Source organism: Oryctolagus cuniculus, chromosome 4, assembly GCF_964237555.1.
Source record: "Oryctolagus cuniculus chromosome 4, mOryCun1.1, whole genome shotgun sequence".
NCBI classification, from domain to species: Eukaryota; Metazoa; Chordata; class Mammalia; order Lagomorpha; family Leporidae; genus Oryctolagus; species Oryctolagus cuniculus.
In genome coordinates, this window is record NC_091435.1 from 107,934,982 (window position 1) to 107,959,770 (window position 24,789).

The 24,789-nt window shown below is 42.7% G+C and overlaps 1 protein-coding gene across 7 annotated transcripts in view; it reads right to left on the bottom strand.

Annotated features, from left to right (window-relative positions):
* FNDC3B (fibronectin type III domain containing 3B) overlaps positions 1-24,789 on the bottom strand; it is a 362,026-nt gene that overhangs the window by 95,591 nt on the left and 241,646 nt on the right. For all 7 annotated transcript variants that reach the window (XM_070072505.1, XM_008266495.4, XM_008266496.4 and 4 more), the window contains 3 exons: positions 15,357-15,415; positions 7,105-7,256; positions 4,579-4,638 (listed from right to left, as the gene is read on the bottom strand). In XM_070072505.1, the coding sequence (XP_069928606.1) occupies positions 4,579-4,638; positions 7,105-7,256; positions 15,357-15,415 (271 nt within the window). The remainder of the gene's footprint in view (positions 1-4,578; positions 4,639-7,104; positions 7,257-15,356; positions 15,416-24,789) is intronic.

Genomic DNA, 24,789 nt, shown 5'->3' on the forward strand with positions numbered 1-24,789 from the left:
ACCACTGAGTCAAACACCTGGCCCTCACACTGCACTTCAGAAAACCACTGAATAAATACACTTGGACAATTAAAAAATGATCCTTTTTAAAGATTGTAACACTACCAAATCAACAAAAAGCCATTTGTACTAAAACCAGGTAGTAAGTATAAAAATGATTATTCTGATAAAAATCTAAGACCCCAAGATCCAAATTTTGCAAATCAACATGTATTTTATAGAGGAGAATTACTTTGCTCAACCACACTAGGATGAAAAAAAAAAAAAAAAGAGTAGTTGAATACATAGGGAGCAATGACATACAAAGATTTGTAGCAAAAGTGAGAAAGAAGAAACATTTTTTAAGCTCAAAATGTCTTGGGACACAATTTTCCATGTAGAATTTGGCTCAGATGCATGGCAAGCACCTTCAGGTAGGTGACCTGAAGCACCGTCTTAAGGATGTCACAGGTCTTGATAAAATCCCAGGAACAGTGAGGTATGGCAAGAAGTCCAGAGCTCCTCTTGCCTAGTAACTGAGAACAAACACTGGACAGGTCAATGACACCTCCATGATGAGAGATTGCAACTGAAAAAATAAAGTTTGTAATGGGACTTGTGGAATTCATACAACAGCTGTAAATGAGGAAAAGCATTATACAAAGATCCGGAGCAATCAGTACAAATAGGATAGAGTCAGAGTAGCAAAACCAAAGTATCAAGGAATGGTAAGAGCAGAAACCTGAGTGACATGCTTCAGTACATGATTTAAGAAAGGAATCTTTGGGGCCGCGCTGTGGCGCAGCCAGTTAAAGCCCTGGCCTGAAGCACTGGCATCCCATATGGGCACCGGTTCCAGTCCCAGCTACTCCTCTTCCGATCCAGCTCTCTGCTATGGCCTGGGAAAGCAGTAGAAGATGGCCCAAGTCTCTGGGCCCCTGCACTCGTGTGGGAGACCTGGAAGAAGCTCCTGGCTCCTGGCTTTGGATCAGCACAGCTCCAGCCGTTACAGCCATCTGGGGAGTAAACCAGTGGATGGAAGACCTCTCTCTCTGTCTCTACCTCTCTCTGCAACTCTTTCAAATAAATAAAATAAATCTTTAAAAAAGAGAAATGAAAAAAAAAAGCAAGGAATCTTTCATTCTACTCGAGAGGGCTTTGAGTAGAGACTTCTGCAGATCTTAATACAATACACAATATTAAGAATTGGGAGGGGAAATGTAGCTTGATTTGTGCTACTAAAAGAAACATCTCAGCTTTCACCACAGGCTTTACAGAATTCCACCAGGTGTCATTTTCTAAATTGACAATGCACCAACAAATAAAAATGGCAGTGAATACAATTATTCACTTTGTAGTTGTCCAATAAGAAGTTCTTCCATAGTTGCTATTCTGGAAATTTAGAGAGGAAACCATTTCCACACAGCCTTTTGAGGCCTTGTAGGTGACCATTAAATAAAAATATCTGAGGTATGTGATAAGCTTACACACAGCTGACATTCCTGGTACTAAGACTTGCGGAACATTAGCTCAACTGCGTCATACAAGGAGATTTGGGCTCCCTTTGAAAAGCGCCAAGCATGATACATCGCGATCCCAAAAAAGTAATGAGTGATGCTGTGAGACTACACACAAGTTCAAAGCACTTGCGTCAGGAGGTACTTTTTAGTCACAGAATGGAAAAATGGAACAAAAAGAACATTTCTACAACACTCTGCAGGTCTGTAGCAGACTCGGACATATATTTCATTTGCTCTTCCATCATCTTTCTGAGATTAGTATCCCTGTTCTCCTCAGCAAAATCAAGGCAGCGTCAGGGGCACACACTCAGTCCTGGACAGAGCCGTTACCTCCAAGCTTCAAGCCACAGCCACAGTGCATCATGCTACCTCATCAGAGCAGATCCAGGTAGGGGAAGCAAAGTCTAAGCACGAGTAGGAAGCGTTAAGACCTCGCTTGTAAAAGGCGAGAATGTAACGAGGAGGAAAAATGATCTAAAGAGATGATGGATAAGGCAGGGCAAAGACTAAAACTGAGACAGCAGGCATTTCATTAGGAGAGAGGAAAAAAATCTTTAAAACACTAAAATAAACCATAACTCAGCAGAGGAGTAATTTTTTGTTTTTCTGGCAAGCAGAGAACTCGACCAAATAATAATTGGTGGCACATGAGGCAGTGTATGTGTGATATGACACGTGTGCCATGTGTCACATACATAGAGTCCCAAATGTGTCAAGAGAAAGTCTGGACCACTTCACATTTTTATTCCTTTTGGGGGAATCTTTTTAATGATTCCTTTGGTCTGCCCAGAAGTTCCAGATGTTCACAGGGCATGGCAGCAAAAAGAACTGCTGAGCAAGGGCTCTTTGTGAGAGAAGTCAACTAGAAACACAAGGAAATGACACACAGAACGGTGAATATGGGGCAGATTCTTCATGACATTTAAATTCCTCAAAAAGGGTAGTGTAAGCTCATGATAGAGGAGGAAATTAATAAAGTAAACCTTTAGCAAAGCAATAACAATAAACTTTTAAAACATGGGAGAAAAAAGAAAACATATGTTAACAATGAATAATGGACATTACATGACTCCCTGTATGGGGTTAGAGTTTCACGTCTGTTGTTAAAGTGACCATTTTGAAGAACAGTTAAATCATTTCTATTATGATTTTAGCTTCTCAAATTATACATATATTTTTATTTGAACAGATTATGTAAAAAGTTCATTATATTTGGGTAGAGGATAGCTGACTCAAAGTTTTAATTGAACAGGAAGCGATTGCTGCAATGGAGTTCATCTGAACAATACAACCACGAAGCAGAGTGCACTACATGAATGAACAGAAAACACCTTGTTCCTGCACGCTGCCCTGGTTTTAAGCACTTGAGTGGCTGACGAGACCTCACAACCTCAAGACAGCCCTGTTTTCCTATCTTACTGAGAAAACTGTGGTACATAAATTCTACAAAACTTGAGGCTTTTTAAAACAGTGAATTTACGGCCAAACCATAGAAATCAAGCCTCCTGAAAATTAACAGATGATTGGGCTACCATCACAAAAGAATGTGGGGTCTAAGTTAACCTCTGAAGGAAAGTGTATACTTGAAGTCTGTAATTTTACTACAAACATTTACATATATCTTACAAAACTAAAGAAGAGAGAATCTTTTGTGCAACCTCGTAGATAAAATTATATTTTCTAGCAAATTTAAATAAAAACAGTGTTTCAAAAAAACATTGTGGATCACATACATAAACTTGCCTATTTACAAATGAATGGAGGAACACATCTTTAAGTAGAAAAATCATGGTAGGGCTCTCAGACTACACATCATATCACCTGGGTTCATTATGGTCAGAGATAATTTGATGTTCGCATCACTTGCCTATTTCAAAATAGTGTTCAATGGCTTTTAAGGTCCAAAAGTCTTCTTGAAGCAATAGAAAGGGCTTCTTGAACCATTTCGTCTGAACAGTTTGTACTTACAGTCTATAATAAACGATGATATGCTCATGGCAAACAATTCATTTGTTTTACAATTAAACCACACAGTCTGATGAAGATTATATAAAATAAAAATTATTTTTTAAAAATCATGTTTAGGGGCTGGTGTTGTGGTGCAGCGGGTAAAGCCGCTATCTGCAACATTGGCATCCCATATGAGTGCCAGTTCGGGTCCCTGCTGTTCCACTTCCAATCCAGCTCCCTGCTTATGGCCTGCGAAAAGCAGCGGAAGATGGCCCAAGTGGTTGGGCCCCTGCACCAACATAGGAGACCTGGATGAAGCTCCTGGCCAAGCCCTGGCTGCTGTGACCACTTGGGGAGTGAACCAGTGGATGGAAGACCTTTCTCTCTCTCTCTCTCTCTCTCTCTCTCTCTCTCTCCTCTGTCTCTCCTTCTCTCTCTCTCTCTGTAACTCTTTCAAATAAATGTTTTTCAAAAAATCATGTTCAAAAGTCTGTCCAGCGTTATCAACTACTTTGCTGCTTACAAAAGCACATCTGTGCCCTGTCAATTTCTGTGCTCCAGGCTAAACAGAGTGGATGGCCAGTGAGTCACGGATCATGCCTTTTAGCAAGGCAGGTACCATTCACCAAAACGTCTAAAACCAGGTACACGATCCATTCAAGTGACCTGGATTCTCCTATATGGAGCAGCCTTCTTTTGAAAGACAGAGAAATAGAAACAAGAAGGGGAAGAGGGAAAGACTGGGAGGGAGGGAGGGAGGGAGGGAGGGAGGAAGGAAGGAAGGGAGGGAGGGAGAGGGAGAAGGAGAGGGAGAGGGAGAGGAAGAGAGGGAGAGGGAGAGAGAGGTTTCAAGGGGAGGAGAGGAGTGGGGGAGAGGAAGAGATAGATCGCATCTGCTGGTTCACCATCTAAATGCCCAGGAGCCAGGAACTCAATCAGAGTCTCCCATGACACTCACTACCTCCCAGGGTATGTATTGGCAGAAAACTGGAATCTGCAGCAGAGCCCAAACTCAATCCCAGACATTCTGATAAGGGATGTAGAAATCCCACGTGGCACCCTACTCACTGTGCCAAATGTCTGCCCTCCCCACTCCCCCATACAGCAAAGCTCTTGTGTTCTCACTCACCTCACATGATAATCAGTTGCTGGTCTAAGATCTTTCAGGTTACATTCTAACTCTTCTCCACTGCAAGGAAAATCCTTCATTAGTTAATAACACCAGTTTCAAAAGTAAAACAAGTTTTCAACTTGGGTACTATAGTTGTGTACTGACAATAATTGAAGAAATATTACTGATTCTACTATTAATCAGAAACAAACTTTCTTATTTGGTATTATTATTATTAATATTATTATGACTAGAAAATCAGATTCCTTTTAACAATGCCATCTTAGATCTGGAAAATGGCAAGGTTAACTTAACTAATAGAATTCCAAAAGATCTCACCACTTTTCAAAAGCAAATACACAAAAGTCAATACATAAGTACATAAATAAGCTAACAAATATATAAGTAAATAAATGCTCCAGCTACCAAGTGAAGGTAGCTCCCAGACTCACCCTGGCAGAAGCTCCCAACTCTCTTAGCTCTGAACTGTCTTGACGATATTGCAATCTGCTTCCCTTACACACCAATAATAGATTTCACATATAAAATAAAGCCATTTATACAGTCAGAAGTTGTGACCAAACCTCAACTTAAATCAGGAGGAGATAACCAACGTAACACACAGGGTGCTCAAGTGTGTGGGGGCAGAACTTATTTTGTATTCTTTAAAATTGCCAAAGTCATAAAATACAAAGATATATGATAGAAGGGCTCCAAGTTATAGATGGTCAAAGAGCCAAGACAAGAAATGCAGTACCTGACCTTAGAGTGGATTCTGTACTGGAGGGGAAGAAAAAGGCTAGAACGCTTTTCAAAATAACAACCATTATTTAGATCTACTGAGAAAACCAGAGTATGGATGATGGGTTAGACAAAAGTATCAGTGCACACTTTGATTGTTGAAGAACATATTCTTATCCTTGGGAAATATAGTGAAGTATTTAACAGTAAAGAACCATGATAAATAAAATTTATAGAAAAAGTATAGAGAGGTGAGAAAAAGGGGGCGAGAGAGAGGCACTCAAGCAACAAAGGAAATATGTAGCAGCAGAGAGGAGTAAAGACTGTACATGCATTCCTGCAGCTTTATTTCTGCAATGTTTTAATATGCCTTGCCTGCAGCTCTGCTGACCTGCTTTGTATCTTTACTTTTCTTTCTTGGCTTTTGCTGAATATGAAACTTCATATAATAATTCTGATTTTTAGTATCACTGTAAAACAAAAAACAGCCAAAGAATCAACAAAGCTAGGTAACAACCTGCAGGCCTGAGTGGACACTGCTCCCTTCAGCTGGAGGGAGGAACTCACTAGGTCACCTCATGTCCAGTTTTCTACTTCTCTTACCAGACTGATCTGCCTACCCCTCTGGGCACTTGAAACCCTAGCCTTTGCCACCAAGGCTCTTCTTGCATTGAGACTCCAATACGTTTCTTGGCAAGGGTGGAGAATGGCTCTCTGGATTTCTTTAATGTCCCTAGTAACTGCAATTCTTCAGAATCCAACAGTTGTGAGCCAAAGAAAGGAGCTTGGGTTTTCATCTAAGTAGGGTGGAGAACCACTGGCATGGTCCAACTTATGTTTTGGCAGGTGGAAGTGACGTGGGAGGACAGCGAGAGGAGATGCTGGAAAGCTCTGAGGAGCACACAGAATCTGTCTGGGCAACAAAAGGATGAGACAGCAGCTAAAAGGCTTCCTTTCTTGTCTTGTTTGCCTTTCCCTCTGCCTGGAAGAAGGCCCATTCAGAGAGCAGGCTAAGAATCAGGAACAAGGATAGAGAGATACAGGTGCATGGCCCTGGTGCAACAGGCAAACAGGAGAGAACAAACTGCATGTCTGGCAGAGACAAGTGAAGTGTGTTTGACTACATTACCCTGTAGGTGGGCAGTGCTTCTTGGGCCACTCACAGGGAGGTCAAACAAGTAGTTACAATGAAACTGACTTCCTGATTTCCTACTCTGCAAATGAGAGCAGGGCCCAGCAATTCCAAGGGACAAAGGACTTGATCCTAAACTTTTATGTGTTTACAACATGGCCATAAATTATTCCGATGGGTAATACCTGGGAGTTCATAAAGTAGAAAAGAGTTAATCCCTTATTCTGTGTGCTAAACTTTTGACCATTCAAGAAAGCCCTGGAAATGTTTTAAGGTAAGTTTTATTACAGGCTGGAAAACTATTATAGAGAAATCAGGAATAAGTTACATTGTAGAATTTTGAAAAATAGGACTAGAAAAAGGTTGGGTCTTAGAAGCAAAGTGTGCAATGACTAGAAGTCATAATCATTCTTTGCCATGCTAAGACATTAGAAGAAAATTTTTATTAATACTAACCTGACAAGATAACCAAATGATGTATTTCATGAATGCCAAATAACTCTACTATTTCTGACTAATAACTGGCCTGGACAAAATTAATTCTTAACATTATAACTGAACTATAAAGGAAAATTTCTAAAGCTTATGAATTTTCCCTTTGTTTTCCATTTTCTTTAACAATTCAAATTTCATAGTTTAGTAGCAAAGAAAAACACAGAAATATACGCTACCTGTAAATTATCTTGTATTTTCCATCTCGTCCTTTGTCTGATAAGGCAACCTCATAACTGTAGGGGAAGGAAAGACCACTGTGGGGTCCACAGGAAAGTCCGACTGGGGGAGCCCAGGACAATACGACTGTTCTCGCCTGAATGTTCGAAACCTGAGGAAGAAAAACAGGGGACATGGGATTTAAATCCATCTCACGTGGACCAGACACTAGCTCTTCAAGTGATACTTCTGTAATTATTATTATTATTATTGCTGTGTATGTGTGTGAGAGAGAGACAGAGAGACTGTACTCAAGTGAGTCCTGGTTTGATTCCCAGCTGCTCTACTCCCAGTCCAGCTCCCTGCTAATGTGCCTGCCCAAGTTCTTGGGCCTCTACGCCCACATTGGAGACCTGGATGGAGGTCCAGGTTCTTGTCTTTGGCCTGGCCTGGCCCAGCCCCGGCCACTGCAGTCATTTGGGAAATGAACTAGCAGGTGGAAGATAATCTCTCTGTCTCTCCCTTTCTCTTTGTAACTATGCTGAAGCTAAGAGCCCAGAACTCCATCCAGGTCTCCTAATTGGGTGCAAAAGCCCAAGTATCTAGGGCATCTTCTGCTATTTTCCCAGATGTATCAGCAGGGAGCTGGATGGGAAGTGGAGCAGTCAGAACTTGAACTGTGCTCATATGGGATACCAGCATGGTAGGCAGTGGCTTAACCTGCTCAGCTACAATGCTGGCCCTGGGATTTTATTTTTTTAATAAGTTTTTAAAAAGTTGAATGTAAGATTTCAATGATCCACAGAGTGGTCACTATATTATGTGGAAGAAGCCTCAAAGCATTCTTCAAAACTGGTATTTTTAGCCCATGTCCCTTGAAGTCTGGCAGATTTCCAGGAAAACTCAATGCGTGAGACTCTGGCATGAAGGATGAGGCTGACGTAAGGCAGAAATGTGCGTGTAAGTGGAGATGCTCCACCTTTCCAAGCTCTGCTTTTATCTTTCTTATTTAACCTCTGCTTAAGACTTCACTTAAACAAAGAACTCTGGAATGTGCAGCAGCCTGTCTCATCCTTACTTGTACTACCCTGAAGCGTGTCCAACACTCTACCAGAGGTGCTCAGGAGGACTGGGCCCCAGGGGCCCACAACAGTAACCCGATCACTAACAGGTCCTGTGCTGGCTTCATTCCCTTTCCTCTCTCACCTGGGGCTTCCTGGGTTGCTTCCCCAAATAAACTAGTTACATATAAATCTTTGTTTTAGAGCCTATTTCTGGAGAAATACAACCTAAAATGTGGCCTAATTCTTTAAAGTAAAATAAACCTAATATCAGAACATCATAAGTATTCTTATTTTCTGAAATTCACTTTATTGTTAGCTGCTTGGTCTGGATAATGCATTGAAAACAAAGAAATAAGACTTGACAGATGCTAAAGCTTAATGCTTACAAAGACTTGATAGCTGTAGCTTATGAGGCTACAGGTGGGGATAGGTAAACTCTCCAGTACCTCTATCATTTTTCTCCTTAAGTGTAAAATCATTGTGGAGTCTCTCTTTGAAGTGGGCTGCTCATTCCACTTTTAGCAGAGACCCCTGCACACCTGTGTTTCGTTTTCGTGCAGACGTAGCATGGTGATGCAGCTGGCACTCATGCACTCACTCAGACTCCTGCACATCCTTCCGGATCCAGCCGAGTCTCACTCCTTCCTCCGGAAGATCACTGCTCTCTGCTCTGTAGCCCGTGGCTGCTGCCATCCTTGCTGAGCATCTCTGCAGCCTTTTCACCCTTCCCACTGGGCTCCCTGAAGACAAGGCCCCCTCCCCCCTCAACTGAGTACCAGTTGCCTCGTAAATGCTTGTTGAGTGAAAAACAAACGTCAAGTGAATAAGATAGTCTAGGTTCTGATGTAGGTAACAGTGGATGGCAGCTGAAGAGTAACTGCTACAGAACCAAGCCCCATCCTGCCTGCTATGGCTCCATCAAGCAACTCCTCCTCCCTGCCCCCTCCACTCGTCAGCCCCATGCTGCTGGGACCACCGTTCAGGGCGCTGCCTCTCTCACATCCTGGTATGAAGCAATACTTGTTATTTGGGTGTTGTTTCGCTGACTAAATGCAAAGGCAGCAATACTCATGTAACTCAATGCATTTGCTTTAGTTTTTCACTCACATCAATGAGTAATCCTAAAGTACAGGGCATATATGATTTTTAACTTAATAAAAGAGATTTGTTTCTGAAGAGTTCCATTTATAACAAAAAAGGAGGCCAAGCAGGTACTGGGGAACATTTGACTGAGGTATAAATGGCAATCTGCACAATCCCCAGAACAGCATGTGCAGTAACAGTGACCCTACAAAGGAGTGTGGAATAGCATCGTGCTTCAAAAGAGCTCAGGCACGTGAAGTCCTAAACCTCAACCAAATATGTATACATTCACATCCCTTTATTTTATTTTCTAGATATTATTTATTCTCATGTGCTAGAAAGGGAGAATGAGAGAGATCGATCGATCTCCCATCTACTGGTTCACTCTCCAAATGCCTGCAACTTCCAGGGCTAGATCAGGTTGAATCCAGAAGTCTGGAACTTTATCAGGTCTCCTACACGGGTGGCAGGAACCCAATTACTTGAGTTATCCTCTGCTGCCTCCCAAGATGCGTCAGCAGAAAGCTGGACTGGAAGCAGAAGAGTCAGAACTTGAACCAGGCACTCTGACATGTGATGCCAGCATCCCAAACAGCAACCTCACTCCACTGCACCACACCTGCCCCCATACTTCTTTATATTGTGTTTTTTTTTCATCAACTATTACAAATTTTACTTTTTTTCTGTTAATATTTGATTAGGTTACTATTTAAATAGAAATGTGTAACACTTGAAGCATCAACTAAAGTAACAATCACCCTTTCTCTGGATTCTGAGCCAGCCTGCAGGAGACAACTGTCCCTGAAGACAGGTATTTTTGAAATGTATTCTCCCACTATGCTTGCCTATCTGGAAGGCACTGTGAGAAGTCAGCCTCACTCTCCAAGGATGGGGCCAACCTCCTACCTTTGCTACCACCAGCCTCGACCTGTGCCCCGGCTCCCTGCCTTTCACGACTCCTGGCCTCAGGCTTCCCTTCTTTAGGCATGGGAATCCTGAGAGAAAGGGTGCTGGGTCTGCCTTAGGACTTGCAACTCACTTCCGTTTCAAAGCCATTTCAGGAACAGGCCTTTCCAGGCAATGTTCCAGAGGAGCAAATCCTCCACACTCACTGTATTTACTCCAAGTGCTCTGGGTGGTGACATGAGAGATCTGGAACCCTACGAGTGGGTGCAGGTTCAAGGCCACGTCAGAACAAGCACACAGGAATGGGGCCTTAACAGTGTGAGTCTCATTCTCAGTGCTGGAACTTCCTGCCAGCAGAGACCACCACGATGAATGGGGTCTTGCTATTCTGATCAGTGCAGTGATCATGGCTCTTGCTCCTTCTCCTCAAAATAGGTTTAGAAACCTTAAAACTGACTTCCTGATGTTGAATGAATCTATCGTAACTAGAAGTCAAACTCCTTCACAATGGTGATAAAAGTGGTGACTGCTACTCATGCAGTTATCGGACCAGGCGCAGTTTGACATTTAGTATTCTACCAGTGCTGTCAAAGGGTCTGTTGTACAGGTTACTTGGCTAAAGTCAGCATACGAATTATTTAAATTAAACTGCTTTTAAGTACCTTGAAGGACTTAGGAAACCACTACCTACTTGTCAATGATCACACACTGATTAGAAAGCATTCTTGTCTACGTGATTATTAAACACATGCTCCAACTTGAGAGCAGTTGTCACACGTATGGAAATCACAGAACCCAACTTTGCTCTCTTCCTCCTTGCTCCTTCTCTCCTGTCAAGATGGTGTTTTAATACTATTTTGTAAAATTCTGTTATTTTTACTCTTGGAATTTGTTAGATGCAAATGATGTACATTATTTGGAGCAGAAACATCACTTATTCTCATAGTTACTAAACTGTTACTATCATGTACAAAAATACAAAATCTTTATTGGTTGGGAGCTTGGAAATGTAGCCTGACCTTTGGATTTAACTGGGAGAGGGAAGGGCTGCTGACGGAATGAAGGACTGCCCTAAGGAAGTACTGGCCAGAGAGGAATGCTGGTCTCACTGTTGAAGTACCATCAGGAGAAACAACAACACAGAGGAAAATCCACAAAACGGAGAACACCAAAGAAAAAGGACACTCTCGAATCGTGCGGCCATCCGTCTCTCCAGCTCCTTCCATGAGAAAGCCTCGAAGCTCTTCCCAGAGTGCTGTGTGGCTGCCAAGGGGATCTGTTCCCCTCAGGTCCCTTTGTTCACTTCTGGACTGACAAATCAATTGTTCCTGGAAGCTCAACATTAGTGGATGGAAACACTGTGGAACCACAATTGCAGGTTCCGTTCACTTACGTCCCGACAACAAACAGCCCACCACAGTGTGTGGGAGACTGCAGCAAGCGCCACCATCAGAGACAGTGAGAACACGTTAGGCTGCAGGGTGCCCGGTAAATTCCTAAACCACTCCGGATGATATCAAGCTGACTCCTCTAGGACAGCACTGGCTATACAGTGAAGTTTCCAAGGTACCTGTTTTAGCCCCAGGACAAACATCTGGCTTACTTATACCCCATTTTAATAAATCTGATCAAGTATGTGAATCCTTACAGTTTGCAGCAGGTGGGGAGGGAAGAGTGTGGTATCTGAAGAGAAAACAAATTGCCGAATTCAGGATGCTCAAAGTTCTACAAAGATGACTGGAATCCACAAATCTTACTTAGTGTTTTTGCACCAAAATCCAATCATTTGTAAAATCTCAAAGAAAAATATATTCCTTTTGTTCTATAGCTGCTACCAGATGTGGCTGAATGGAAAAAACAAAATTCAGAAGAGCAATCCTTTTAACAATCGTGTGCCCAGGCTTCTGCAGCTTGGCATCTTTCCCTTTCCACCTGACACCCTCCTCCCCATGTCAGGGTACAGCACTGCTCAATGGCAGGGTATGTAGCAGAGAGTCATATGTAGTTTAGTTCCAGATAGTCCTATGTGGTACTTATTATCCCATCTTTCACAGATGAGGAAACTCAGGCCCAGGGAGGTTCACAAAGACAGTTAACAGTCACGCAAGGGTCTGACCCAGAGAGCCAGACTGCAACACCTGGGCACTGTCTCTCAGTTGCTACCTGTCCTGGCAGGCTCAGCCTTGGCCTCTGGTGCTGGCCAGCCCTCAGGCATCTGTCCCACCTGCTGGAATCTGGCTATGGCCACTGCAGCCAGCCACACTCTTGTTCAGCAAACACCCACAAAGGGTTCACTATGTGCTAAGGTCAATGCTAGGCATTAGATACATAAAGATAAATAAAAAAACGGTCACAAGTAAGAACTTTGGATGGGGAACAGGTAGCCGTGGGGAGGGAGGAAAAATGAGTGGACTGTCACCAGGCAGAGAAAGTTTAGGAGAAGGGACAATGTGGCCAGTGGAATGATGACACCTCCCACCTCCCACTCCCTAGACATCCATATCCTAGTCCCTGGAATATATTGCTTTGTGTTGTTAAAGCCACTTTACAGGTATGGTTAAGTAAGTGAAGGACCTGGTGACAGGGCAAGCACCCTGTACTACCCAGATGGGCAATGCAATCATACAGGTCCTTCTAAGTGGAAGAGGGAGGCAGGAGAGACTGAGAAGGGGAGGGGAGGATGGAAGCAGGGACTGGAGGGACATGATGGAAGGGGCCACCAGCTAAGGAATATAGACTGCCAATGGAAACTGGAGAAGACATGGAGGCAGATTCTCTCTCAAAGGTTCCAGAAAGGAATGCAGCTCTGTGAAAACCTGATTCTATCTCAAAGGGACCCATTTGGGACCTTCTGATCTCTAAAACTTTAATAAATTTGTATTGTTCTCAGCCTCTCCCTTTGTGATCATTAGTTACAGGAGCAAGAAACAACTAATGTGGGAGACAGGAAGAGAAGCTGTTCCAGTTACATGCAAATGCAGAAGGCATGAATAAGTCAGGCAGCCGTGAGATTATCCCTCAGCGGGGGTGCCTACAGCCCTGGCAAGCTGGACTCACTTGTGTTGCCACTCCGTGCCCCAGACTCAAATGGTGGATGGCTTCAATCACCACCACACACGAGTGAGGCAACTGTGTCTACTCCGTACCAGCGGATCTTCTTCCGGGTGCTTAAAAGGTCGAATGCAATATTTTGGCAAGTCCAACTCTCAATGTTAAAAAGAGCATCAGCGATAAATGCCAATTTACAGATCACTGATGACAAGTTCATAATCACTTGAGGTTCTGTTGCTTCTACATATCTTCTGAAAGTTCTTCAGCCTGCCTTTCCCAGTCCTAGAAAGTGCATTGCCTACACAGCAGAACTGACAACTCAAGCTACTAGCCAGGACCAAGGAAAATCACTGGATACACTCAACTATATCCATACTCATCTATATAAACCACACTGACATGGAAATGTTGCTTTTGGGTTGAATCTGCAACCCAAAAGCCATTTTAGAAGTTTGAGGAGGGCAGTGGGGAAGGCCAGGGTCCAGGTAAGTTGGCTAAACCCTAGAGAGGCTGCAACCCTGCGGAATTTACCTGGAGGAACTCACCAGGTCTGGCTCACTGCTCAGCGGACTCAATCTAGTTAGTGTCCCAGAGTTGATCAGACTCAGGAATGAATAACCAAACTGCAAGACTAACGGAATTAACCTCCCCTTACATGACACCTCCGACCCCACCACTAACAGCCACCCCTACAGCTGAACTGTCATCCTCCTCCACAGATCTCCAGAGCAGTTCTTGGTTCCGCCCTCACCACAGCACTGACCTACCAGACACTCACGACTGCATTTATATTTCTGGATGCCTGACCCACAAAGCAAACTCAACATGCCCCAGAATGGCAGTGAAGATACAAAAAGGACACAGACATGGTCCTAGTCTAGAGGAACTACTAATTACTCAGAAAGACAAAGAAACAAGGAAATGACATACAATGTATTAAAGACCCCAGCAGAGACGAACACAGCACAGTGAAACTGGGAGTAGTGCCAGTGCTGCTAGGTATGCACGACGAGTATCCTCGGGACACGGACAGCAATCAGATGAGACTCAGATGTCCTGAGAGGCTCCTGAAAGCCCAGTTATCCATGACACTTTGTACCTAATAGGTTACAATGCCTATGACGTTATCTCCAATCTGGCTCTGCCATCTATCCACTCCTTGCCAGGCCCGATGCCCCCACCCTCATCCTGACTCCCTTAGCTACTCCCCAGACCACAGGCCTTTCCTTGTACTTGTCTCCCTGGGTCCAATCTCTTCTCACTCCGACATGACTGCCAGCTGGTCTGAGCATTCCGAAGAATGTAGCCCTGGTTGTGTAACTTCTTTGCACAAAACCCCTCAATAGCCACCTGCTCCTTACAGAGAAAGTACAGACTCCCCAACCCACCATCAATGCCCGCTCCTCTACAAGTACCCTATTATGCCAGTCCCTCTAACACACCTCATGCTTTCAGGTTCAGTCAAACTCAACTATGTATCCTGAGGCATGTTTGGACTCTTCTCTGTAAAAGCCCCAGTATTTGAAACACATGAAGAATCAAGGTTTTCCAATTTAGCTAGAAAACAGTCCAAGGAACTTTGGCTCCCTAATCTCAGATGAAAGGCTGAATCAACATTCTGAATTTTTCACTTGAATTTCAAAGCACCTGGCAAAATCAAACTTAAAACCTCACAATATCACTACTCTCACTGACTTTCTGTTTTCTTACCATTGCACCCAGTGTTCTGCACTTATTTTTCTCAGCTCATATTCAAATGTCTGTTTGAAATCTACCTGGAAATATACTTGAAGTTACTGAGTTTTTCCAAATGATTATTATTACATTTACACAGGCAGAAGGAGATTACTTAGAAAAAGAAAACCAAACAAAAAAACAGACAACTCCCTCTGTTCTTCAGGGGTGGGGAAGGTGCACCCTTGGAAGTTGGGAAGAATTGCTAACTGCACTCTGGGTATCTAAATAAAGAAGACATGGCAGGGGCTACGGCACAGAGGCTGCTGTTCTGTATTTTCATGCTCCATTAATGACTGAACACTCTTTCATAGTTTATAAATAATCTGCAATGGGAAGGGAGCCCTTTTGCTTACCTACTATGTGGTGAAAGAAAAGCACATTTGAAATACTTAAGAAAGTGTCATTTGTGCTGAGAAATCCAGAAGACATACCTGTGGTTTCTCTATTCCCGAAAGAATGTCTTGCACCCTTTTTACTTCCAACTCATATTCTGCATTGCAAAAAAAGAAAAAAGGAGAAACAATACCGTTAGAAGGCAGTACGGTTGTCAAGTTCCTTCCCCAAGGCCTTTTAAATAGGGCTAGCATTAAGCCTGTTGCCTGTTACCATGGATTTCCAGTATCACGAATATGGTAATCAGGAATGAGACTCTTTCCAGTAGTGGTTGTGCAAACTTGCCACTGCATAGTCTTAAATATTCACAACATTAACCAGACTCAGAGAGAGTTCCACTCAATAATTCAACAAGCAACAGGGAATAAAAGGCCCTAGCAGAACAAGGGAGGAGGCCAACACAACTGTAGGCTGAGGTAAAGAAGACATAAGGTGCTAGAGCCATGGCCACTCCATGCAGGGGCTGTGTTTATTACAATTAAGAGTTTAATTTCGGTTTATGACATATCAAGTTCATATTTTCTACATCGACAGGCAGCAACTGGAGTGTTTGAGTGGAGGGGCTGACGTCCCCTTTTGTGAATTTCAGCAGACTTGTTGAGATTCCGCGTGAATCATGGATGTAAGGCAGGCAGGTGTGAAGGCAGGGGGACCCATCGGCCTATTGTGTAGTGGTCCGAGCCAAGGACAGAGCTGCCCTGGTTGGGGCTGGCAGGGAAGACTGTGAAAACAGGACTCACTTGGGAGGTGTAGGAGTTGAAGAATTAGATGTGCTAGGCAAGGGTGAGAGAGTTTGAAGAATCAGAATAACTTGTAGTTTTTGGCTTGATAAACTGAATGATAAGATGAGGAAATAGCCATGTTCCAGGGTGGGGCAAAAATTAGGTTTTACACATGGAAAAGGAAAAATGCTTGGAGAGGGTAGGATGGAAAGCATGTGAATAAAGGATAAATGCTAAGAATCTGTTTTGAAAGAAGAGGCTCTTGATTTTCACAAGGGGTTTGACAGAATAATTTTGAGTTTACGGCAGATCTCTTTTTTTTTTTTTTTTTTTTGGACAGGCAGAGTGGACAGTGAGAGAGAGAGACAGAGAGAAAGGTCTTCCTTTCGCCGTTGGTTCACCCTCCAATGGCCGCCGCGGCCGGCGCACTGCGGCCGGCGCACCGCGCTGATCCGATGGCAGGAGCCAGGAGCCAGGTGCTTTTCCTGGTCTCCCATGGGGTGCAGGGCCCAAGCACCTGGGCCATCCTCCACTGCACTCCCGGGCCACAGCAGAGGGCTGGCCTAGAAGAGGGGCAACCGGGACAGAATCCGGCGCCCCGACCGGGACTAGAACCCGGTGTGCCGGCGCCGCTAGGCGGAGGATTAGCCTGGTGAGCCGTGGCGCCGGCCAGATCTCATTTAACTTTGCACCTAGTTTATGAGCCAAGTGCTAGAGAGGTATGATTACAAGTCGTGGTATGTCCTTGCCCCCAAGGTAGTTCCAGTCTAGTTGAAAGGAGGCAGGGTGTGAAAGCACAAAGGCAGTGGGAACGCCATGTGACTGGTGCAATGGAACTGGAGAGAGCGATCAAGGAGCATCCCCAGGACCTAGGCCCTGTGAATACGCAGTCATTTGAATGTGAAGGGGGGAGTGGGACAGGAGGTGTGGGTGGGTTAGCAGACCTGCTCCCTTATGACAGAGCTGCTGTTCTGTTTGTTCTCATCTCCAAGGGTCCCTCTTCTCCTACCCTTCTCCCAACTCCCCTTCTCCAATCGCTCTAGACTATTTGTCCTTATTATCTAAACCTACAGTAACTCTTGATTATCCCTTAGTCTTTCCTATTAGAAGTTTCAAGGAGAGAGAAAGAATACATATCTGAATGGGAAACTTTTCTTTGTAAGGAACCAAATAAAGGTTTTCAACTTTCCTGGCCACATATAGGTATCTATTATATATTCTTGATTTTTTGATTATTGTTGCTGGTTTTTTTCTTATAAATTTTTTTTTTTTAATACAGCTAGAGAAGTTTTATTGTCATTAATATTACACAGATATACTTTTCTAATGTTTTTTACCTTCAATGTTTTTTTTAATTAATTAATTAATTTATTTTTTTAAACTTTTATTTAATGCATATAAATTTCCAAAGTACGACTTATGGATTACAATGGCTTCCCCCCCATACCGTCCCTCCCACCCACAACCCTCCCCTTTCCCACTCCCTCTCCCCTTCCATTCACATCAAGATTCATTTTCGATTATCTTAATATACAGAAGATCAGCTTAGTATACATCAAGTATGGATTTTAACAGTTTGCTCTCACACAGAAACATAAAGTGAAAAATAATAGATGATTTTTTTTTAAATGATGATGAAATCAGATCAGACCTATTGTCATGTTTAATCCCAGTGAGAGTCAAGTTGGGAATTGATAATTTCTTTTTTTTTTTTTTTTTTTACAGAGGATCAGTTTAGTATGCATTAAGTAAGGATTTCAACAGTTTGCACCCCCATAGAAACACAAAGTGAAATATATTGTTTGAGTACTCATTATAGCATTAAATCTCAATGTACAGCACATTAAGGATAGAGATCCTACATGAGGAGTAAGTGCACAGTGACTCCTGTTGTTGACTTTACCAATTGACACTCCTGTCTATGGCATCAGTAATCTCCCTATGCACCAGTCATGAGTTTCCAAGGCTATGGAAGCCCTCTGAGTTCTCCGACTCTTATCTTGTTTAGACAAGGTCATAGTCAAAGTGGAGGTTCTCTCCTCCCTTCAGAGAAAGGTACCTCCTTCTTCGATGACCTGTTCTTTCCACTGGGATCTCACTCGCAGAGATCTTTTGCCAGAGTGTCTTGGCTTTCCATGCCTGAAATACTCTCATGAGCTTTTCAGCCAGCTCCGAATGCCTTTAGGGCTGATTCTGAGGCCAGAGTGCTATTTAGGACATCTGCCATTCTATGAGTCTGCTGAGTATCTCACTTCCCATGTTGGATCACTCTCCCCTTTATTTACTCCATCGGTTAGCGTTAGCAGGTACTAGACTTGTCTATGTGCTCCCTTTGACTCCCAGTCCCTCCACCATGACCAACTGTGAACTGAAACTGATCACCTGGAACAGTGAGATGGCATTGGTACATGCCACCTCGATGGGATTGAATTGGAATCCCCTGGTATGCTTCCAACTCCACCACTTGGGGCAAGTCAGCCTGAGCATGTCCCAAATTATACATCTCTTCCCTCTCCCATTCCCACCACCATGTTCAACAGGGATCACATTTCAGTTAATTTTCAACACTTAAGAATAACTGTGCATCAATTACAGATCTAAACCAGTCATATTAAGTAGAACAGATAAAAAAACTACCAAGAGGGATAATGTATTAAGTTGTTCATTAACAGTCAGGGCTATGCTGATCAAGCCACCGAATGTATCAACAATGAATCTTGATGTGAATGGAAGGGGAAAGGGAGTGGATAAGGGGAGGGTTGCGGGTGGGAGGGACGTTATGGGGGGAAGCCATTGTAATCCATATTCTGTACTTTGGAAATTTATATTCATTAAATAAAAGTTAAAAAAAAATGTATCAACCATATTGGGCTCTGGACCATATGAAAACAGACTGCAGGGCAGGCTACAGCATGCTGACTCGCCTGAGGACATGGCTCACCACACACCTGCAGCCTTTAGTACCCTTCCTGCGCGGACTAAGCAGAGTAGACACTTGTTGACTAAATCGATGAACAAAGTGCATGGTAAAAATAATGAAAACTTCTAGTTGGCATCACCCTCTACTAGAAAGGACCAGCTTTCTATTTTTTTCCCCCCACTGCATTCTGCTTACTAGGTTTACCTTTATCTTTGTGAAGAAAAAAACAAAAAACAAAAAACAAAAAAACCTAGTGTCAACATCACCATTCTAAAAACTAAAACTTTCTAAAGCAAATATCTACATTCAAAGAACTAAACATCCCATGCACATTTATAATCATGCATTCACACTGAGATACAATGGATTGCATCCTGGATCAAAGGTGGACATACCCTCCTATTTTTTAGAAGCCTGTCCTAAGTTAACTACAAATATTATGAAGCTCAGAATTTGTCAGAAACAAAAACAAACAAAATAAGCCAATCCAAATCATAAGCAGATACAATAAATAAACTGGTGCAGTTATTAAAGACAAAATTTTCTCCATCTCTGGTTTCTCCAGAGTTTGTGGAAATCTACGGGTTCAAACACATAGCTAGATGCATTCAAACAATGGACGTGAGGGGGTAACAGCTTCCTTCTGCCATGAATGACCCATTTAGATTATCTTAGAAGGGCAGGGACAGAGAGAAAGGAAGAATTAAAGAGATCTGCAAAGGAAGAATCCCAGCACTAGACATAGGTATGACAGAACAGAGAGTTTAAAAAGGATGCTTTGTGGCACAGAAATTGGAGAGCCACCCCTCTTTTTCCTTTCTAATTCAGGTGACAGAAGCAATGGCTATGCTTTTGACAGAAAAGGGGAAAATGGGAAAGGAGGCTAAATTAGATAGAGGGATAAAAAGATCTCTTCAAAATTGAAAAGGATGGGGGTTTAGGTAAGAGCTAAAACACTCGTGAAGGAGCTTGAGATTAAAAACAACTTCCAAAGACAGGTCAGCCTTTGATTACAATCATAAAAGCTGACATATTCTGAGCACTTGGGTTCATACTGGTAAGTGTACCATCACCTTGCTAATTTTCACAATACCCCTGGAAGCTGAACATTCTCAGCTCCATTTTACAGTGGGGGCGATCACTGTTTTCATCTCCAGTGCTAGGAACACCCCTTGCAGGCATCTTTGTTGACTGAGGTATGAGGATGGGGAACCAGTGAGGCAGCTGAAGCTCAGACAACAGATGTGATTTCCCCTGGGCCACAAGTCCAGGACATGGCTCCAAAGCAAGAACTGCCTTTGGCTGTACCATGATGAATTAATAAAGGTCTGTGGGTAATGAGGGAGCGGATGTGGACAAAGAAAAAGCAGCAGAGACCCTCCAAGTCCCATAAGAGGGTTTGTGTTGTTGCTGTTTTAAACTTGGAAAAAGTTGTCAAATGAATACAGTCAAGGCGACTGATGTGGGAAGAAGATAGTGAGAAAAGAAAGAAACAGAAAAAAGAAAAAAAAGAAAAAAAAGAGCCATGAATGCAGCCAAATAAACAAAGGCTTCTGAGAAGACCAAAACTAAATGGGCAGGGTGTGGGGAGGAAAGGTAGCGACGGGACAATCACTACCCTGTAGTGTCTGGTCACCACCCAGCCATATCAGATGCATGGGATCAAAGCCAGACTGCAACTCTGCCTTTCTTTCAAGGTTCTAATTGTAAATAGGCAGAAATAAGAAGACTGGTACCTTCATTTAATGCATTTCCATTTGTGTTGCCACAACTTAAGAGGAAAAATGTGAATAAAATCCAGGCACACAATTTGCACAAACAAGAATGAAAATAAAATCTACTTAATAGAACTAAAGTGACATCTGCTCACCACACACAAAATATATTCTTGTATGAAAGTTAACAGTATGAAAATGTTAAAATTCATAACCTCGCTAACTAAATAACTGAGTTAACTAAGCCCTTGGCCCTTCTCCCTGAGCACAATTTAAGTGTGCCTTGGGGTAGTCTATGAACGATACCTTTTCCATTAAACAGCTTTTGGAGTCCAACTATATGAAGAGCGAATGTCGGTATTTGGATCAGGCTTCTACATGCTGTGTGTGCTCTTTTCTGTCTCTTTCTCTCCTCCCTCCCTCTCTCTCTTTCCCTTGAGCGTGCGTGTGTGTGTGTGTGTGTGTGTATGTGTGCGCGCATACACACACACACACACACAGTACATACTGTGAAGGACAGGAGAAAAAGAATAGTTAATCCCTTTACAAAAGAAAAATCAAAAAGGAATCACTCTGGTAACTTGCCTTTCAGATATCTTCTTTGATATCAAGCTCAAAAGAAAACTTGTTTTTGTTTCTTCCCCTTTAGAACCTAATGTGTGCCAACTGAACAAAGAGATGGTGTTAGGGGCAGGCACTTGGCACAGTGGTTAAGTCACCATTTGAGATGCCCAAATCCCATATTAGGTGCTTGATTCAAGTTCCAGCCTCCTGATTCCAGCTTCCTGCTAATGTGTACCCAGGGAGGAAGCAGATGATGGCTCTCAAGTACTTGGGTCTGTGCCAGCCACATGGGAGACCTGGATTGAGTTCCGGCCTACGAGTCTCAGCCTGGCCCAGCCCCTAGCTGTTGAGGGCATTTCTCTGTGTGTCCCTATTTCTCTGCCTCTCAGAAATTAATTAACATCTGAAAAAGGATAGACTGTGCCAAAATAGGCAGAAAGGCGAGGTTCTCTTGCAAGGTCCTAGGACAAGTTTCTCTCTCCATTCTCAAGGGTGCCTTCTTTTCCCTCTGGTTTGTAGCAAGTTAATGAATTCACAGGCAAATCTTGTGAGCCAGCTTTGTATTTCCTACTGCTCATATTGGAGCTGCCTGAATGTAATACATCAAAAACATTTCCCCACCTGCTTCAATGTTGCTGGTGACCATGGATGGACAGATTGACAGACGGACGGATGGACAGACAAGCCAACCCACCTATTACATGGCTGCCTTCTTAGTATTCAAAAGGGTTTTTTTCATCAGGGAAAAAAATAGAGCACTGAGGACAGTGCTCCAGGAGAGAAGGGGCATTCTGGTTTGCACATTTGGGGTTGGCAAATGTCTTGCAAAAGAACGTAGCTGGGAGCCTCTCCTTCAGACATGCCACCAGTGAGCTGAGAACCAGCGTATCTGGAAATGCCCAAAGAGGGAAGGGGTTTAGCTCAGAGACCCTTGCCTTTTCGTTCTCCTAAAAGCAGATCTCCTACTAAGAAAATAAAGCATTTTTAGCAAAGGGAAGGTTAAAATAAAAATATACAAGCAAAGCAAATACAGTTTTTAGAAGAAGAAAAACCAAAACCACACACATAGAAGGAAGATGTGTCATGTGAAATTTAAACTTTCCATAAATAATGGTTTTCATGTTTGCTCCAAAAAGAAACCTAAGTTCAGACTGTTTGAATAACTGTAAGGCCTAAACTAATTAAAATATCTCCCTTTATAAACACAATTTACTTCTTTGGTTTGTTTCACATTTTTTCCTTCTTAGAGAAGAACTACAGTGACACACTCCTTAGCTGCTAGCTATAGAACGCACGCAGGGCTGGAACAGCCCCTCATTCCAGGGGGATGACATCAGCATGATTCCTCTCTAAACCTCTGTCTACTTCTCATCCACAGGCTCATTTGCAGATATGCCCACCATAAGAAAATATGCTTTCTCAGATTCACTCAAAGTTGGCAGTTACTCTCTTTAATAAGTCATGTGTTACTAAACTAGGGGTGTGGAAAATATGCTACTTCTGATTATGTCTATTTTGGGGATAAATGGCTTAAAGTTGACAGCAAACAAAATAAGAACTAAATGAACAGAAATAAACACTTTTAAATGAAAAAGAGACGCATGACTCACTAAAAAGCACAAGCGAGAGACACCCAGTCAATGACTCTTTGTGTCAATGAGCATGAATGGAAATGAATGAAGAAAACACTCAGAACACTTACTGTTTTCCCACCTAGAAAAATGTACCGGTTATCTTCACTGTTTAAAATGCTACTTAAGTTGGCAAGCGGAATCCGTAAGTGCATACAAAAGTAGTATTAATAACCCAAGAACTTCTATTACATGTAAACTTAGCGTTTACAATCCACTGGTTGTCAGAACAAATATTAAAGATGCCTAAAATCACAAGACAAAAAATCAATTTACATAAGGAAAAGGCTGCTAATCCCAAGGACATGTATTCTAGAAATATCTTGCAGTATCAATCATCCTGATGCTAATTGTGCAAAGATACACTTCTCCTTAGCTAGCCATTCAGCAAGTTAAGTGCTTACTCTATCCTGAGAGGTAGCCAAGGGAATACAAGACTCTCAACACCAAGAAAGAAAGAGGCAAGCAGGTGAACATATGTTGTGCAAAGCTGCCTTCCAGTCTAGGAAAATATTTTCAAGAGTAGCCTGTGTTCCAAGCAGATTCTGGAACCTTCAAGGAAAGGCGAAAGGGAGAGATGAATTCCTTTTGGAGGTGGAGTGCCCAGCTGGACAGGAGGGATGGCCGGAGAATCTGAGTGGGACAACAGAGGCTAATTTCCTCTGAGCTTTTGTTGCTATTTCTGGAATTCAGCAGAAAAAAAAAAATGAGTTTCTCTCCTGGCCCAAGATTTGAGCAAAGTCCTACCAGAAACATTCCACATTCACCCACCCACAGGCAATGGGCTGCCTCAGACAAAGGCTGTGCAACATCTCAGTGGGCCAAGGGGGGGCGGCACAGAAGGGCAAGGTCTGGGTCTTTACAAAAAAGTAGGGAAAGGGAAAGCATCTGATGCTCTTTCTGACTCTCACTTCTTCTCACGGTTGGACTCTACCACCTTTTCTGATGTCAACTACATTGGGTTCTACTTGAAATACTAGGAGATTCTATGCTCATTTCTGTCAGATTCCAAGAAGAATTCTTGTGTTTACTTCACAAGGCACCAATCAGATATATATGGAACTGAGCATAAGTAGCTACTGTTTTCGAGAACATCAAATTAAACAGAGATGAAAACTCCACAACAAGATGAAGTCTCAGGTAGATATGCTTGCTTGGCAATCTTAACTCTAACATCAGTCCTTCTCTCCTCTCCCCTCTGCATGTCTGAACTCTTCACTGGCTTGCTGGGCCCTAACCCATGCCAGATATAGTTCTTTTATTTTAGGGGAAGTCTTAACTCCATGATTATCCAGCAAGAGCTGGTACTCTCCCTGGGTGTGTAACAGGAAGGCAGTTGCTTAAACACAGGATAGAACGACTTACAAAGGTAATTAAAGTTTATACGGTACTTTCTGCACTGGCATCTAGAAATGTTTCCAGAAAATGTTTTTTCATTAAGATTTGGCATGCCACTTTGAAAAGGATTTTTTAAAGAGGCTTATTCAATTCTTTTCTAAGACTGTGCCAATTGACAGGCAGAATCCAGAGTACAATTACATCTGAACAAAAATTTCAATGTTTATGTCTACCTATACAGTATTTTTTAAAGTTTTTATATCCACTTTTTTTTTTTTTTTTTGGACAGGCAGAGTTAGACAGTAAGAGAGAGAAAGGTCTTCCTTTCCGTTGGTTTACCCCCCAAATGATATATCCACATTTTCTTAATTATGTCTCACATGACTAAACCATTTGTGGGTAAGACAAGACATTCAGTCTATGGCCTAAAAACCCCAGTAAAGATCATCAGCTGATGCAGGAATCAAATTCAGTACTAACGTCACTTACCAGGGCTCCGTAACTTCCCAGAGTTCCAGCAAATGGAAAAGTCATTACCATCCAGATACAACCCACCCGACCCGGAAAGCAAACAAAGGTTA